General features: G+C 42.4%; 1 protein-coding gene across 1 annotated transcript; it reads right to left on the bottom strand.

Annotated features, from left to right (window-relative positions):
• Window positions 1–134: 134 nt before the first annotated feature.
• Window positions 135–15,424, bottom strand: hs3st3l (heparan sulfate (glucosamine) 3-O-sulfotransferase 3-like). Its single transcript, XM_067488797.1, has 3 exons — window positions 14,475–15,424; window positions 2,621–2,850; window positions 135–1,779 (listed from the first exon to the last, which is right to left on the bottom strand). The coding sequence occupies exons 1-3, from the start codon at window positions 14,960–14,962 to the stop codon at window positions 1,391–1,393; spliced, it is 1,107 nt and encodes a 368-aa protein (XP_067344898.1). The 5' UTR covers window positions 14,963–15,424; the 3' UTR covers window positions 135–1,390.
• Window positions 15,425–15,629: the final 205 nt, after the last annotated feature.

Genomic DNA, 15,629 nt, shown 5'->3' with positions numbered 1-15,629 from the left:
CCCTACTGTTGAATTTATTGTCCACAAGATGGAGATGTTGTCTTTCACTGACTGTTTTTACCCAGGAACTACACGCAGGCAGCAGAAAAAGTCTCACATGTTCTCAGTTTTAATAGCAATTTACCATTTTTAAAATAGAATCACCCATAAAAATGAACAGTATAACCAATAATTAAATTAAGTTACTCACATTACATTACATCGACGTAATCTTACCAACAAAGATGTTGCCGTAGTCCCAACATTACTGAACATGAACAGATTTACACTTGCAAAGCAGTTGCATTAATGCTGTCTGCATGTATGTGCAGCATGAAACCAAACCTCCCTCATCGAGGCTCAAAACGAGAGGAAAAAGAGGGAAATGTGAGAAAAGTCACCACCAAAAAAATCTGTAAGTCCTCTGATTAAAAATAGCTTCTTTTTTTTTTTTTTTAAACGATTTCCAACTAGTGCAAATACATGCAAATTGAAAACAAAAGACCCTGTATGAAGGCTGACAGCTTCATACATCACATCCAGAGAAAACGGCCACTGACCGGTCAAGCCTCTCTCTGATTTTGGTTGTCCTTCAGCAGTCGTATAAGTAGAGTAGAGCGGTGTTTTGCAGTCGGAACTCTAACCTAAGACAGGACACATGAATGTGCCAACAGACCAAGAGGAAGTGATCCACATCAGTTCCCCTACATCCATTTATCCACATTCATTATTCAAGAATACGAAACCACTCAGTCAAATCTGAGCTCATATAAAGATTCTCTCGCTCCCCCCTCTGCTGCTCGCCACATAAAAGATTCATCCCCCCTCTTTTTCTGAGACCAGTGCTTATAGACTGACACTCACTTTATATTCACTAACTGCCCCTTAAATTCTTAACCAGTGAAGCTCGACACCAAACAGGTAAATGAAAAGAACAATGTGGAAATTGAGGAATGTGATGACGTTGTGGGTTTTGTTGGGCCACTACAGCCTAAAAACTAAGGGACTACACTGCAGTTCAGAGACACTAAAAGCTACACTGTGTGTGTTTCACCAGTCTACTTCATACAGCTGTAACTGACAGTGACGGTGTTATGACCATCTGGAGTTGGAATAATTGTCCGACACAAGGAGAAAACCGAAAGAAGCATCTCAGCACATTCCCTAATCGCCTCTTTTCTGGAACATCTGTGATATATAAAGTCGTACTTTAGCACTGAGTGATTGGTAGAGATGAAGATGTTGACACTGGATTTACGCGATCGGGTCTCGGAGATGTTGCTCTGCTGGTCAGAAGTAGAAATTGGCTCTGTTCTGTGGGACTGTGCATCTGTTACAGTCAGATGGTAGATTTGCACAGGCTTCAGTGTCATTTTCTACCAAAAGCCCCAAATTCGACACAATCAAAGGGTCACTGCCATCCAAAGTCTTGTCCTGCCATCTGATAGAAGCGCTGGTTGTGTGGCTTGTAGAAATCCCTCAGTCTCTGCATCACCTCCGGGTCGATGAAGGCGTGCGTCCTCCCTTTGGTCTTCCCCAGGCAGTGAGGTTTACTGCTGCCCTCTGGCTTCTTCAGGCAAGGGAAGCCCTTGGTTTTGTTGAAGTAGAAGTGCTTGTCCGTGACAATCCTCTGAAGGCCCAGGAAGTCCTGGACTTTGCCCACCTCTCCAGCAGGGTCAGAGATGAGCCTCTCCCCGCTGACCAGATGTATCTGATTCCTAGGGAACCAGGCCAGCCAGCGCTCCAGGTGCTGGGCATACAGGCCAATCCACAGAGGGCTCCACAGCGAGTCGATCTGACCTAAAGGCAAATGAGAGATGACACAAGGCTCTTTATTCAGAATCGTCATTGCTGGAGAGGAAGGAAGGAGGGAGCCCTAAAAAAAATCCCACCCAAAGTGGGCTTTGGGCTTTTGGAATACATTTTTGTTTAAATGTCTTAATTAAGGTCCATACATTACACAAGGGCAATAAGTATAAAAGTTATGTGATCATGGTTCAGTTTGTTTATCACTTCTGTTTTTCGCTCAGCTTATTTTGGCAATAATCCTAAATCCTTAAGAATCTGTAAGAATCCTGTTGGTTCTTTTTAAGGGAACCAACATTGGGTAAGTCTACAAAAATATGTCGTCCCTACAGCATCCTGTTGTCCCAGATGTCTCAGATTATTATTAATCCATTGCTTCCGAACTCCGACACTGCCAACTTGGCCTTTGCTAAAACATCTCATCTACCAGCAGAAGGCGTTATGTTTGTACGTTTTAGTTTTTCTTTTGCTTAACATATTAACCGAGCTTAAATTAAATCAAAATAACATTTTATCGGCAGCAAACCGTACAGTATGTCGGAAAATCACATCAACATATGGCTTTTTTTAAAGTTACACTGTCCAACTTTTTTCCAAACATAATTGCGGTAGATGAATATGCTCCAAAACATATCTTAATGTGGAGAAGTGCTGTCAAAAGCTTTGTGACAGAGACTGCTGCTAGAATTCTGAGCTTAACTCCCTCAGTTACTGCTAATTTGATTCCCAAAAGTTAAAACCCTACTTTTTGTTGAAACAAAAAAAAAACAGGATCAATGTTAGATCAGCCAGGAAGGTTGCAGCCTTGCACTCCGACACCAGAATTAAATTGTACCTGTGGTTCGGTTCTTGAAGGCCAGGCTCTCAAACTGAGGGATGTCTGGGGTCTTGGAGATAATCTGTGTGTAGTCAGAAATGGCTCGGGTTACGGGGTCACGGACGACTACAATCAGCTTCACATCCTGAGACATAGAATGGACTCGTGGTGGTGTTTCCACGGTAACAAAGTAACGAGGCGTCTTCTCCATAACAATCTGGCCGTCCAAAGCTTTGGGCATCATGCTTCTGCAAGCACAGGAAAAATATGCTCAGTTATAGTATGAAATTGCTGGTATTTCATTATTTATTTTACAGAGGATTTTAACCACATCATTAAATATAAAACTATGAAATAGAAGTTAAATATATTAGACGTAAAATATTAAAACTGACATAAACTCAAATGCATTATAAACCCCCAAACTCATTTGTGTTAAAATTAGCAACCACAGTGCCTATAACAATGCAGTCACATCCCTTTGGAAGTTTTTGTCGTTGGACTGCTGTTTCCAACTGTCAACCATTTTCTGACGAGCACAGATTCTTCTTCTTATTATTGTATTCACCAAACAAGCCTTTGGTTCTACTTCTAATGAGGAAAATTGAAATAGTTTAAGACATAATGATACATACAGGTTTGGTAAAGAACACGTTCCCTCATACCTGTATAAGACACGTCAACGCACATCGTCCTCTGAGCAGAGACACTGTCTCTACAGTAGATCTCCTGTGATTCTCACAAGCAAGTGACAGCTGCGCTACATAAACGCTGGAGTCTTTTCCTGAATGTGTCTCACTCTGCTCACCTCCACCTCCGCAGCAAAAGCCCAGCAGATGGGACTCATTTAGAGATAAATGACTCCAGAGGCCCCACAGAACTGGCTGGGGATCTGCCAACACACCTGCCACACACCTGACTGACTGAGTGAACTAACACTGCCTCAGCAGCATGGCCATACGGAGCTCCACATTAGCACGTCGGCTTGTTTAAAGGACCAGTGTGTTTGTGTGTTGGAGCATTTATAATATTGCTCACCATTATTTAATGGATGTTAAGTGGTTTTGGATTTTTAGATATTTCCCATTCCATTCACTTACATTATGAAAATTGCTTGAATTCATCAACAACTTTTGTTGGTCTTATATCTTTTTATTTATGCATTTTACCTGCACATTTATAAATAGTTTATGTAACCATTAAACGATGAAGTAAAAATACTTTCCGATTTGGTGGTTACTGTGATGGATTACATCGTTTAGGCAAGCTTCAACGTTTTCTTGTTATTTTTGACACATTTTAGTTTGAACAGCTGAAAAACACATCGATTTGTTTAAAAAAAGGAAAAGGCCTTCGAAAACATGTTACAGGGATTTAACATGTACATGATTAGTAGCAAATAGGCAAAAGCAATTTTCTCAGGATTTAACTCACGCACTTTTAAGTGAGTTTACACTGTCTACTAACGTGCTAAATTAGGCATAAGACTTTATCTTTATGCGACGTACAGAAAGGGTTTGGGTCGGGGAAAAAGAAAATAAAGCAGCCTTCTGGTTGCAGCCTCTTAAATCTTCTGCTAACTTCCACCTGCTCATCATTAATTTAGTGTGATCATTGTGTGGTTCTGAGTGGGTTTTTCAGAGCAACTGCTGTGGCTTTAAACAATGTTGACCAGAGTAATGAGACTGAAAGAAAACTGTAAAATTATGAGCCGGTAAACCAAAACAACAAGCTGAAAGACACAAAAATGCTGAGAGGTGCTGCAGTCTAGTGAGAATTTACTGTGGGTTTGTTACTACAAACACCTTCCACTCTCTCTTTCCTGTACAGTCTCTTGAATTATTGTCAAAATAAAATCATTTATTTATGCAGCTTTAAGTTGATACCACTAGGTTTTATTTTCTGTTCAAAAACTCATAAGCGAGCTCTAAAATGCTCTTGTTTTTATATACTGTCCTATTTTAGGGATGTATCACAGAACGCAGACTCAATAAAACATTATAAATGAGACAGTGAGAGACCAGAGGGGACACAGTGCTGATACAGTGAGGACAGGATGCTCTGACTGTCCTCTAGCATCAGCTTAGGTTTCAGATGTGGCTGCAATACGACCTCATGTCAATAAATTCACCGCCCCAAACTGGCCCCACTTTTATAAATTTGATAAACAAACACACACACACACACACACACACACACACACACACACACACATTTCATTTGATGTGATTGGTGTGAGGCAGCGCTTACCACCACTTAGCCTGAAGACTTCCCTTTTAACTCCAGCACACATAGCAGGAGGAGCCACACAGTCTGCTAGAAAAACATGCTCATGCAGGAAGCTCACACTGACAACACACACACACACACACACATAGAGCAAAACAAACATTATTCACTTATTAGTTGAGCATTTGGTACCATGCTTCCTGCCTCCCAGTGGACCAATCTGTCACATACACACAATATACTCACAAACACACAAAAAAGACACAAAAAAAATTGCAAACTCATTAGGGGCGTGTGTGGTGGATTTTTACCAGACCCTTTAAAGTGCGTGTGTGTGTTTGAGTGTCTGTCACAGAACATTTTCTTGAGTGTTTTAAATTGAGGGGGGGGGGGGGGGGGGGACTGATGAAGGAAGGATGGCAGTGGATACAAACGCGCCTCCATTAGCAATCTGTCTGTGAACAGCCTCAGAGCCCAGAGCCCCCTACCATTACCTAAGCACAAAGTGCTAATTATTGCCTTTAAGAGCCCCATCAAAAGAAAGCATGTATTAGAAATATGCCTCTGCTCTGAGGTTTGAGCAGACGTACGTACTAAATGACAAACAAAATAGCTGTATCTTTTCTAACAAGTAAATATGCCCTTATCCTACTTCTGGCATAGATGACGTTGTGATCCCAAGGCTGAGGCTATAACCTAAATTCAGTTCCAACCCTGAGTAAATGTAGACTGCAGTTTTAATTATGCATTGTGTTCTCAGAATCATAGATAATGCCAGAGGCAGAACCAAAGAGTACTAATGTTTAAATGAGCGAAGTATGTCAATACATTTTCGTCAATGTTTTCTAATGGGATTTTTCTGTCAGTGTAATAAATCTTTTTTTCTATTTTTTGCTCAGATGAATTTGCGAAGATTGTTCTGTCATGATTATGTCACTTGAGATAATGTTTATCCTGGTTTTACGTGGAGAAATTCAAATAAAATAAAGCAACACATTTTCTCTCATTTCTGATGTGACAATGGTTCTGTGTATAAGTGAGTCCTTCCAGGATTCCATGGGCCTGATCATTGCAACCTGAAATGCCTCTTTGTGCCACGGTGATGCACGTTTCTATGTTTTTCTGTTTTAAATTGCAAGGTTGCACAGGGTTTGGGGAAATTGGTCAAATTTAATGCTGCATTTGCAGCATCCCATAAGATATAAGATTCAATTTCAATTCAATTCAATTCAACTTTATTTATATAGCGCCAATTTACAACAAAGTCATCTCAAGGCACTTTACAGAATAAAGTCCAGACTACACAAGTATGTAGAAGCAACCCAACAAATCCCCCTTGAGCAAGCCCTAGGCAATGGTGGAGAGGAAAAACTCCCTTTAATGGGAGAAACCTCCAGCAGAACCAGGCTCAGGGTGGGTGGCCATCTGCCTTGACCGGTTGGGGTGAGTGGAAAGTGGAGAAAGAAAAGAAAAGAGCAACGAAAAGCAACAACAAAAAGCAACAACAAAACAACAAGAAAAGCAACAACAAAACAACAAAAAAGCAACAACAAAACAACAAAAAAGCAACAACAAAGCATCGTACAGGTTGTAGGATATAGAATTAATGGTATACAGTGGTGACAAGTAAATGTATAGAGAAAAGCTAGTTCAGGTTGAGTGAGCAGTTTAACTATAAGCTTTATCAAAAAGGAAGGTTTTAAGCCTAGTCTTAAAAGTAGAGAGGGTGTCTGCTCCCCGAATTTGGATTGGAAGCTGGTTCCACAGGAGAGGAGCTTGATAGCTAAAGGCTCTGCCTCCCATTCTACTTTTGCAAACTCTGGGAACCACAAGTAGGCCTGTATTTTGGGATCGAAGTGGTCTAATCGGGCGATACAGAACTATGAGATCTTTTAAATATGATGGAGCTTGACCATTAAGAGCTTTGTATGTAAGGAGGAGGGTTTTGAACTCTATTCTAGATTTTATGGGAAGCCAATGAAGAGAAGCTAGTGAAGGTGAAATATGATCTCTCTTTCCTAATCCAGTCAGCACTCTTGCTGCATATTAAAGCTAATATGCTTCCAACCTTATGTTAATGTTGGGAGGTTCAGAAAACCTTCCATCTTAGAGTTGTTGACTGGAGGATGAGCCTGATAAAGATTTGTGTGTGTGTGTGTGTGTGTGTGTGTGTAAATTGTATGTTTTCTTTTGCTTTTGTTAGCTTGTTTCATAGACTTTGTGAATCTAGATTTAAATAATAAAACGGGGGGAAAAAAGGAGTAATTGACTTTGATAGCTCTTCTTTTACTCTATGCTTGTAGGTGGGCACAGGAAAAGCAGTGGCTCTACTGGCATCTGATTGGCCAGTGTTTCATCTCTTCCATACAGTGGCCCTGAGAACTCATAGCACTGCAAAGAGACAAAACACAAGCAAGTAATAAAAAATAACATGTGACACATCCAATTGGAGAAACACACTGCAAGGAGCAAAGACGACAGCAATGTCTCCAGGAGCATCTACAAAAAACCTGCCAACCACTTCAATAATGTGCATATACATTTCATCAGATGAATAACGTTAGCAGGAAAATAATTACCAACACGCTAATACTAGGCTAACAGAAGTTAGCAATATTCTGAATAAATCTGAAAACTATTTCCCAACCCACTGAGGGAGAGTAAATTGCACTAGATATTATGGCAACAGGTGTGTCCCAGTTGTGTCCGTCACTTTTTAGTGTCCCCCGAAACCATTGTAGACAACTGTCATAGTGATGTCTCCAGGGTGCACTAAAAACTGACGGACATTTAGATTTTTAGACGTATGTTTAGTTCCTCCCTGAGACATTTCTGTTGCGTTGTAGCTTTTTGCTGCACGTCTCTTAATCTTGCATCTGTGCCGTCAAATTGATGACGTTGTTTTTGTTTTGTTTTTTAATTTGCTTGTGTTTTGTCTGTTTGCATGTTTTTTTTTCTCGGTGTGCAGTGATGTGAGATCTCAGTGCCACTGGACGTTCAGCCTGTTCAGTTCTGTCAGGTATCGTTTTATTACAGACATATGTCGTTAGAATTGGATGTTCTCCTCATCACTGCACTAGTGCCTCCTACTGGTTGGCTTGGGTTCAATGTCGGGGCAGCAGAATAAGAATAAGTGTGTGTGTGTGTGTGTGTGTGTGTGTGTATGGGGGGGAGGGGGGATAAGAAGCCATCACTGGACGGTGAATGTAACCGGCTGGTGACACCATGTGTTGCAGAGGAAATCTCTCTCAAAAAAAATGTCTGAATTAATTGACAGTTTAAAATCCTTCTTTAGCAACTTCCTTACACTGCTCATTTACTACTGAGCGTGAGATCAAACATCCAGCGTGATGAACACACGGATTATCCGGCAGCTTATAATAAGCTTCTGCTTGTCTCTGAGGAACCTTGCTTTTGTCATCAATTTCCCAATATTTCAGCAGGCCTCCCCTGTGAATTAGCACATGCCGGCCAAGGCCACTGGCCATTGATCCTGTGGGGGGCTTAGGGCAACTATATGTAGGTGGGTGTGGATGTTTACAACCGAGAACAGTAGGGATTGTCTGCATCCGGATGAGTGCTGTACGACGGGGTGTATAAAAGCCGAAGGTGTTGATGTAAATGTGAGGGGATGGACTAAGAATGGTAATGCAGCACCAGGCCTCAGCTGGGACCAAGAGTGGCAGGTGGAGACTGGGGGAGCCAGGACCCTCTGGAGCCCCATCAGTAGCATGCTGTGTCATGCGATGCATGTGTATGCGTGTGTGTGTGTGTGTGTGTGTGTGTGTGTGTGTGTGTGCAAATGTGAAGCAATTGAAAGGCTTCTTCCATGTACAGCAGGAAATATGTAGCAAAGGACTGAGGGGATTTAAGGGTGTGTTAAGTCAAAGCTGCGAAATCTTGTCTGTTAATCTTTGATGTTTCATCCAAGGAGAGAACAACAGCCAATCACAGGCCAGAGGATTGACTGTGTTCATCGTACACACCTGAAAGCTTATTTATGAGCTCAATGTGAGATTTGAGTGTGTCCACATGCATAAATGTACGTGTTATCATGTGGATTATTGGGAGGGGCTCATCCATTTCCTGTGTATTGGAGACCATTAAGGGGTCAGTCCATTGTGGCTGTGCCCTGTCCACTTCCAGGAGACATCCATCATAGAGGGGCCCCAGAACCCCCCCCCCCCACCTTCCCTTCTCAGGCCCCAAGGGAAGACCTTAATTAGGGGCAGATCGCCCCACCCGTCTAGGCCTTATGGTGATCTCCTCCAGTACAGTAGCGACAGACCAGACCACACCTGAACCCACTACGAACAAAGCGCAGAGGGTCTTCAAAACCTTAATCGCTTCACACTTCAGCATGGTGTCTCACAAGGCAGAAACCTGCCAAAATATTCAAACATTTGAAAGCAGGTTCCTTCTTACAGATCAATAAATCTGCTTTATCGGAAAATCCGCCTTTCGTGTTTGTTGCCACTGCCCACTAAATCCTGCTGAACATCCAAATGTTTTGGCAGCCATTCTTCTGCAATTTGCATGGTAATTATATTCCATTGTACAATCACAAAAACACAAGTAGCACCATGTGCTGTGTCATAGCAGGACAAAGCAGTCAATGTATGGGTATGAATTTAAAAGCCTCCCTTAACGAGTTCAATGTGAATTGCAAATGAATCAGCGTCATCAGAGCTGCTGATTCTAAAAGCGCAGAGACATTTTAGCCCCCCCCTTCAGAATTCATTCAAAGTCAGGGCAAACTCAATATACCAGATTTGTTTAAATTGAAAACTCATTAAAATGAAATGTAGCTTAAGGAAAGAGTCCTCAAATAAATAGAAAGAGCTGGGCCCTAACAAAAACTCGCGCAACAAACTCAAAACAACAATATCCCACAGAAAACCTGCATGAAACACATCAGCCACGATTCCCTGAATTAACAAATGCTAAACTTTGCAGCACACTGGACATGGATGTTGAAGTTCCTACTCAGTGGATTGTGGAAATACATGGCCAGTCTTTTGTCGCCTCTGTCTAAATGTTTCTAAGTGATATCAATGACATATTTGCAGATCTTTATTTAGATTTTACACGGCACCTCGACTGTTTTGGGAAACAGCTTCGTAGAGTTTTGGAGGTTTTGTCTCCTTTAAATCCACCTACACATGCTTTCTAAAGCATTGCATGGGTATCCATCTGCATTTGTTATTTTATATGTAGCTATGCCTACTGTATATCTGCAGCATGCTGAGAGGTCGTGATAGAGAGCACATTTTTGTGGAGTAGACTTCTGGCATATTTGCTGATTCACATTAGCATTGGTTTACAGTGGTTAAAATAAATGTGACTTCTTGGAAATGACCGGAAACAACGAATACCGACAATGAAAAGCAAAGCTCTGCTGGTAATTCAGAGTCAATAATATATTGATAAAACTCACTGCACCTCAAGAACAGAACACATTCAACCCCTCTGTCTGGACGGTCTCCAGACTGTGACAAATCCTGAAGGAGTCAGGTTTTACACACACACACACACACACACACACGCACAGGCCCAGATCAGCTCTGATGACAGTCGCCCAGGTTGAAGCTAAGGTCAGGAGAGATGTGTGAGGTGGTGCTAACATCAGCTTCACCCTTTAACCTCCTGCTTACCTGATCCTTATCGCTTTAGTCTCTATTTGTTCTCCCCCTTTTTTTTCACCATCCACCTTTCATCCTGCCATCTTTCGCAACAAACTATCACGAGTGAGATGAGAATTTCCACATGAACAATTTTAATGGATTCCTCCAGAGCAACAGGGGAGTGTGTGTAACACGACCCTGGTGTGTCTACGCATGTGTGTGAGTGTGTGTGTGTGTTTGGGGGGTGTATGACAGTGTAGGATAAAGCTTCCTGCTAATTGTAACAGAAGCCGAGCTGACCAACGCTAACTGCTCTACCACTGGAGTCAAACCAAGGTCAGAGTGAGGAGATAGAGCTATCGATCTCAGACAGCAGAGTAAGGAGGAAACTTCCAGCCCATCTCAGGGCTCATCGCAGCCTTCTTCCAGATCCAATCTCCTCTCCAAACACCATTAGCGGATCTCATAGTTCAGGGCTCTAATCTCACTTGTACGGGTGAAGCTAAATGTTATTTTACTCTCCGAGAGAAGAGGAGCAATTCTGAGGAAGATACGTTATATCTTATTCTCTTTATTGGCCATGATTTGGTTTGAGAGAAAGAATGTTTGCTTAGAAGCCCTGCAGCTGGACTTTCATTTGTTAGGGGATTGTTTAAAGTCATCATTTGGCTTTTAACAACCTGGGTCATATTTTCTTACTTTATATATATATAATTAAATCTTGGAAACAAATTCACAGTAAGTCAGTCTGAGCTTTACAGTATGAAGAAGACAAAACTACCGTCTGTAATGTCAGCATGCTGTTGATTAGCGGTTTAGTATTTTAAATGTTATAAATCAGTATTTATGATAAAATGCTGAAATCAATATCGAAATTGTCTATCACTAGTTTTTTCGCAGTGTTGAGGAAGTAACACCTGGAGATCTGATTACGACGTGCATTTGCTTTGTCATTATTTCAGTGAGCTTTTGCAATTTCACATTAGTTTTCATCCAGAGTTTCATTAACGTTTCACCCAGAATCCTATGTACAGTCTTCGCCCGCATATCCCGAAGATTTGGTTGGGGTTAAGGTGGGCAGTCAATATGTGAAAATTATATCTCATGCTTCCTTAACAGGTCATTCGCATTTTGAGCCCGATGAATCCAGCAATTGTCATCTTGAAATTTGCCCGTGTCATCAAAGAAGAATAAATTCATTGATAGAAAAACTGGATATTCAGTAGTCAGCTACCGTTCAGTTAGATTTGAAGAACTTACTGCCAGCCGACACACATTAGTGTAGAATCAACAAGTAGTAAAAGTAAAAGTGCAAAATTATCAGCTCACACAAAAACTTGATTTTCATGACTATATATATATTATCGGATTATTCACTTCAGCACTCATGTTGCAGCTGGTGACGATAAAGCTCGTTTCAACTATCTTAGATGGTGTTTGGATCATCATATGTTTTAAATCTAATCATTAGAATTTGACTTCACACGCTAATAAGTGGTTAGTGAATGTCACACCTGGTAACAAAATTTTGAATGGTTCCACTTTCTTTAGTAATTTGAATCTGTTTCTAAAAATTAAATAAAGCTGTCAGATAAATGAGGTGGAGTGTGACATCTGCCACTAAAAGTCAATTTGTTTGTTACTTTGATCTGGCTTTAAACAGCAGCTTTGGGTTAAACAGCTGACATCTTGTAAGTGTTAAGCAGTGTTCTTATTTTTAGTGCAGTTTTATAAATTGCGTTCAGCATCTGCTGCTACACACTGGTTGGTTTATTGCCTCAATTATGACCGTGGTTATGAGCAAATCGCAACTTTTTTAATCTAGACTTTTGTGTTCCTGCCACAGATCCGTTCGAACGGAGGAGCAAAAGAAACAATCCTGTGATATTTTCTTAAGCATTTTTTGGTCACTTTTTTCAACTTGTAAAAAGAAAACTGAACCGAGGGAGAAACAACAGAATGACAAACTGCTTCACTGATTTAACTCAGTGTTAATGGGGACCAAAACGACTAGCAGTCGTTCTGACTAGCAGAAAGGGACTTTGTGTTCACAGAGTGAATTCATTTGAAACAATTATCTCCACCCCTGATGGGGCCTCGGACCCCTTTGTGTTTACACTTTAGTTACTGTGGAGCCCTCAGTATTTTACTTTGAGTCTTCACATATGAGCAAAAACTGCTGACTAATTGATATTCGGAGGGCTCACTTTCCACCAGTGCTACTCTGCTCTCTACTGTCTAAAATGGAGACGCTCAACACGTGACCAATGAGTGGGTCGCAGTGATCGTGGCCCGGACCAGCCTTATCTACCCGTTCTACTTCTAACTTTTACGCTTTTGCTCTTTAGTTCCTCAGGTCTCTCGTTCCTTTAGCTTCTTCACCGTAACCGCTCGTTGGGGGTCTCCCATCACTGTCAACAGAGATTGTGCAGTTTTCAATGTGGTGGTTTAGTATCTGTTTATGGGGTTGTCTTGTTAACAAGTTGTCTGACTGCTCATGTCACTGAGTTCCACCTCTTAGCAATTACTCTGTTAGACATTATCATAACTAATAGAAATGATTGCCGAAAAGAAAGTTCTGAATACCAAATTAATCTCAGGGCCAAATGAAACACTGACTGAGAAGTGTTGCGACTTCTCGGTAGTTTTCTGTAGAGCCGCTGAAACCCATTCACAGTCTTTGTGTGGGTGTGTGCTGTTTGTTATCAAGTGGCGTGAACACATCATTAACTCCCAGCGTAAAGTGACCCTGAGTCAGAGGTCAGTTGGCTGAACTGACAAGTGATGTCAAGTGGCTCGACACACAGCGAGCCCCATCTGGCCTCGAGGGGAAGACGGGATAATATGGTGTCACACTCGCACCACCTATGACACACACACACACACACACGCACACACACACACAGCAGAAAATCTGTACATGCTGGCAGAGACAGTCTGCGTCGGCTTTTCCAATACTTCCAGATTTTCTTATACCCCAAAGCTGAGACATGATGATGTGCTGTCACATCAACAAGAAACACCAACCAGGAAGCAGAAATTCATCATTTTGCTTGACCTCTGTCAAAGGATAAATTGTTGCTGACATGCCAAACATCCTCTGAGAACTGAGCCAATGCCACTGGTGAGCCACAGTAATAAAGTGTAAGCTGGTTAACAGCAGTCCAGATTTGGATGCATGTTTAATCTGTCATTTTGTCATGTGCTGTGTGCACTAGGTGCATCTACTTATCCTGTGCACATAAAACAAAAGTCCAAAAGAAATATATAAATCTGGAAACCTGCTCAAAATTATTCCCTTTCCTTTATCTTCCCACACTGGAGGAACTTGACTCGTCCGGTTCCCTTGTGTCTCGTTCATGTGCGCGTCTCTTCTGAGTATTTCCAAGTTTCATGGAACAGGCTGAAAACAGAGCCACATGACAACAGTAACATCTGGCTCAGGCTCCAGAGATGATTACTCTGCTGCTCTGTGAGAACTCATCCTGCAAGGCCTTGCTTGCTCTTCCTACTGTACGCACACACACACACACACATAGAGGAAGCACTGCAGGCACACACTCACAGATTGGCATAGCCAGATGGCAGAGTCTATTTGATTGTCACCTAAATCTCAGCGGAATAGCTGTGGATATGTTTGGGTATGCAAACAACACAAATAGGTTCGTTTCTTGGAGCTGGAAGTTGTTAATTGGCTCTTCGACTTCGATTATACCTATACACACACACACACACACACAGACACACAACTCTGAAAGTTCATTTAAACTACGGAGTCAATCATTACGTTTGTGACATGGCCACTGAGTAATTTGCTCAGTTGAATAAAGCAGTAAGTTGAATAAGAAAAGCTGCTTGTAGGAGAAAAGTGAAGTTTCCGGCTATATTTTCTGAGGACGTTCTTTTTTTTTTTTTTTTTTAAAGACAGATAAGAAAACTAAAGAGCAATAGATTTTGAGCCCTCGCTATTAGAGTCAATCGTTTTGCGCAACTGCACTCCCAGCATAATGCGTGCGTACCTGTACCAGTCCAGTCCCCGTGCGTAATGCCGGTCGAAGAAGTGCGGTTCAGACCCGAGGGCGCGGATGTCCGGGTGGAGCCGTAAGAACTCCAGAAGAGCCCTGGTGCCTCCCTTTTTAACCCCGATGATCAGAGCCTGGGGTAACCTCCGAGTGGCTGTCCATTCTTTCCCCGAGTTGTTCGCCTCCAGGCCGGGGTGCCCGCTGAACGCGCCTCCGCCAACAGCCGTGACGCCCTCCAGGGCAACGCTGGTCTCGTTTCTCACGTATGGCCATCCTGACCCGGACGCGAGGAAATCGCGCGTGGGAGTCTTGATTTCCGAGTTTTCTGTCAGTTGCGACTCGCAGCATCCGGTGAGGAGATAGACAAGGGAGAAGCAGAGGATGCTCAGAGAGGACACGAAAGTGAGCCGGTGGAAGAGCCGCCGCAGGTCCGTGTTTGGATAGTAGTGGTGGTGGTGGTGATGATGATGATGAAAAGCTGCCATCCCTTAGAGATCCATGTGAGATACGGGGCCATCATACCGCGAGTTCACCATCAGCTCCAGCGCCGTTAACACGCTGATAACTCTTGGAGAGTCTCTTTCAGTGCGCTCCGCTGCTCTACTCCTCGCGAAGCGCATGAGGAGCCCCCACCCCCCACACCAGCCTATGGCCACACTACAAAATCTGTGGAACTAGTTTTTGCGTGACTTCCAGAGTGCGTGTCCACTTACTCGCTCACCCCGGCAACGTGGGGAGAGGAATAAAACTGTAATATCCAGAGTGATAATTTCCAGGCTGCGGGGATCTCTCTCTCTCTCTCTCACCACTCCACCACGGGATTCCACATCTCTCTCTCTTTCTTCCTGGGATGCCTTTGATTGGGGGTCATAGCCTCAGGCCCGTTTAATTCCAATGTTATTTATTGGTGGGGGCCAGGATGGAACAGATCCAGTGCACAGATGATGTTCAGGCCTATACCTCATGTGCGCCATTATCTAATCATCTAATATGATTGATGGATTTAGAGTCTGTTCCATCCTCTGCTCCTATGTGCCATAGAAAAATGCATAGAGCTGCTTATGCAACAAAAAATGGCACAAACACTTTTCTAACCAGTAAAATGCTCTGATCACTGGACCTGTGCAGGAATGGATTAACCAGGAGGTTAAA

This window comes from Channa argus, chromosome 20 (genome assembly GCF_033026475.1).
Source record: "Channa argus isolate prfri chromosome 20, Channa argus male v1.0, whole genome shotgun sequence".
NCBI lineage: Eukaryota > Metazoa > Chordata > Actinopteri > Anabantiformes > Channidae > Channa > Channa argus.
The sequence above is the reverse complement of the archived record's forward strand: the minus strand, read 5'-3'. Positions and strand labels throughout refer to the sequence as shown.